The sequence below is a fragment of the Lipotes vexillifer genome, unplaced genomic scaffold (genome assembly GCF_000442215.2).
Source record: "Lipotes vexillifer unplaced genomic scaffold, Lipotes_vexillifer_v1.1 scaffold1451, whole genome shotgun sequence".
In the NCBI taxonomy this organism is placed as follows: domain Eukaryota; kingdom Metazoa; phylum Chordata; class Mammalia; order Artiodactyla; family Lipotidae; genus Lipotes; species Lipotes vexillifer.
Genome location: NW_006795096.1, coordinates 450,113 through 452,524, shown reverse-complemented (window position 1 = coordinate 452,524; position 2,412 = coordinate 450,113). Strand labels below are relative to the sequence as shown.

The window sequence follows — 2,412 nt, the reverse complement described above, 5'->3', positions numbered from 1 at the left end:
CCCCCCCCCCCCCCCCCGCCCCTACTGGCCTCAGAGTCCCCTCGGTGACGTGAGCACCTTGGGACCTTGACAAGGTGTGCTCTGGAGCCAGCACCCTGGGCCCGCTCCCTTCCCCCACCCAGCTGGTGGGCCAGGGTGGCCAGGTCCTGTCAGACCCTCCTGCCTGTGCTGCAGCCTCGTGGCGGTGCCCCGGCCTTTCCCAAGAGGGTGCCCCACCCTGGGCCTCACGCGGGAGGGCAGAGGCCCAGCCTCCAAACAGCACATCGGCTCCCAGGGCATCCACGTGGTTTTGGATCATGGCTGGAGGTGCAGGACCCGGTCAGCGGGAAGGTGGGAGAGCCCTGCCTCGGGTGTGGGAGTCATCAGGGGTGGAGGGCTGGGCAAGCTGGCTGCTGGGAGGGCAAGGGGTGCCGTCCTGCCTCCCTGCCTCCTGGGAGACGGCCGCTGGGCACCAGGGCTGTGATCCAACTGTCCCAGTGCCTCTATGGTTGATCCTCTGGTCCCAAGGGGGCCCCACAGAGGGCAGGCGGGCCTGGGGCATTCCACCCTCCGGTGGCTCCCTAGGCTCACGGCCACATCGCTGAGTGTCAGGACGTGAAGAGGGTGTTTCCAGGTCCTCCTGAGGTCTGCTCGTCTCTGTAGTGGTGCTGGCAGGGGCAGCTAAGGGGTGTCCATGGCCGCACCACCGTGGGGTGGGCACTTCTCTGTGGTACCTACTTGGACCCCCCCATGAGGTGTACATGGTCAGGGCCAGCCTGCTGCCCTGCAGCCCTGTGTCAGCTACCACTCTCAACCCAGCAAAGCACATGTGGGCAGAAAGGCTGTGATGTGGGCACATGGGTTCTTCCTCCTTACCTCCTCTGAGGCTGGTGTTTTAACTGGTGAAATGGTGGTGAGGCACTGGGCCAGGCAAACAAGAGCGTGGTGCCCAGGCCAGGCCGGGCTGGTGCCTGTTGTGACAGACGAAGGCTCTGGGCTGTGTCCCTGTTACTCTGTCCACCTGAGGCCCCAGCCCAGGACTGAGCCTACAGCGCGTGTCACCGCTGGATCCAGTCAGCTGCTTTCCGTGGGGGACGCTGGCCTCAGTGACAGAAGGGTGCTGGGGGGCATTTCCTCATCCCCTGGTGCGTCCTGGGATGTGGTTGGAGAGTGCTGGCCCTTCAGGCTGCCCGAGGCTCAGGGGCTCACGGAGGCTGTCAGATCCAGAGTAGTCTCAGCACTCAGGGTGAGGATGGTGACAGTGCTGCCGGCCCCACACCCAGGGCCCTGCAGCAGGTGTGAGTGGCCTTCCCTGAGACTCTGTGCCTACCTCTTGCGGGGAGGCAGCATCACCCCCTGTTTACAAAAGAGAAACCAGGCTCAGGGAGACTAAGGGCCTTCCCTGGACACGTGGCCAGTTAGCAACTGTGCTGGCCCTGCCCAGGGTCCCCCGCCAGCACCTCCTCACAGCGCCTGGGCCGGAACCCCTGTTCAAAGATATGTGCCTTGGGCTCCGGGGCCCAGGAGGTGGTGGGCTCCCATGGGGAGCACACAGGGCCTGGGCAGGGTTAGGAGAGGGGATCCCATGGTCTTGCCCACCTGGGCCCTCCAAGTGGGGCTTAGAGTCTTGGTGTCTAGGAATGAAGACATGAGTCAGGGGTCTCGAGTCTGGGTGACCACAGGCACATCACCCAGGTGCTGGGAGCTTCTATCCCCAGGGCTGGGGGAGGGTTCAGTGGGACAGCGTGCTGGTCCCTTGGCCCAGGCACAGGTGGGATTCGCCGGTACTGCAGTTGGGTGCAGAGCCAGGGCGGGGGTCCACACCTCCAGCACCACTTACCAACCTCCCTCAGGCGCTGCTGCTGCTGGGGGCAGCCGCGCTGGCCTGCCTCGCCCTGGACCTCCTCTTCCTGCTCGTCTACTCCTTCTGGCTGTGCTGCCGGCGGCGTAAGAGCGAGGAGCACCTGGACGCCGACTGCTGCTGCACCGCCTGGTGCGTCATCATCGCCACTCTGGTCTGCAGGTGAGCGCGCGGGGGCGGGCCGGGAGGGGCGGGCAGGATGGAGGGGTGACTGGGCCGAGAGGAGAGGGGCCCGGTGGACCGGCCGGGGGCGGGGGCGGAGTGGGCCGGGGCTCCCGGGCCTGTGCCCTCATGCGGCCCTGCCCTGTCCCAGCGCCGGTATCGCCGTGGGGTTCTATGGCAACGGGGAGACCAGTGACGGCATCCATCGGGCCACCTACTCGCTCCGCCACGCCAACCGCACGGTGGCTGGGGTCCAGGACCGCGTGAGTGGCAGCATGGGAGGGACCTCTTCCTGCTCCTAAACCGCGTGTGGGAGCGAGGCGTGGGCGTGTGTGGGAGCGGGCCCGTGCCCTGGCTCACGCCACCCCGAACCTGGCGCAGGTGTGGGACACCGCAGCTGCCCTGAACCG

At 66.7% G+C, this 2,412-nt stretch overlaps 1 protein-coding gene across 1 annotated transcript in view; it reads left to right on the top strand.

Annotated features, from left to right (window-relative positions):
- Positions 1 to 2,412, top strand: part of TTYH3 (tweety family member 3) — a 27,315-nt gene that overhangs the window by 15,021 nt on the left and 9,882 nt on the right. The window contains 3 exon segments of the mRNA XM_007467418.1: positions 1,833 to 2,002; positions 2,154 to 2,265; positions 2,384 to 2,412. Coding sequence (XP_007467480.1) covers positions 1,833 to 2,002; positions 2,154 to 2,265; positions 2,384 to 2,412 — 311 coding nt within the window.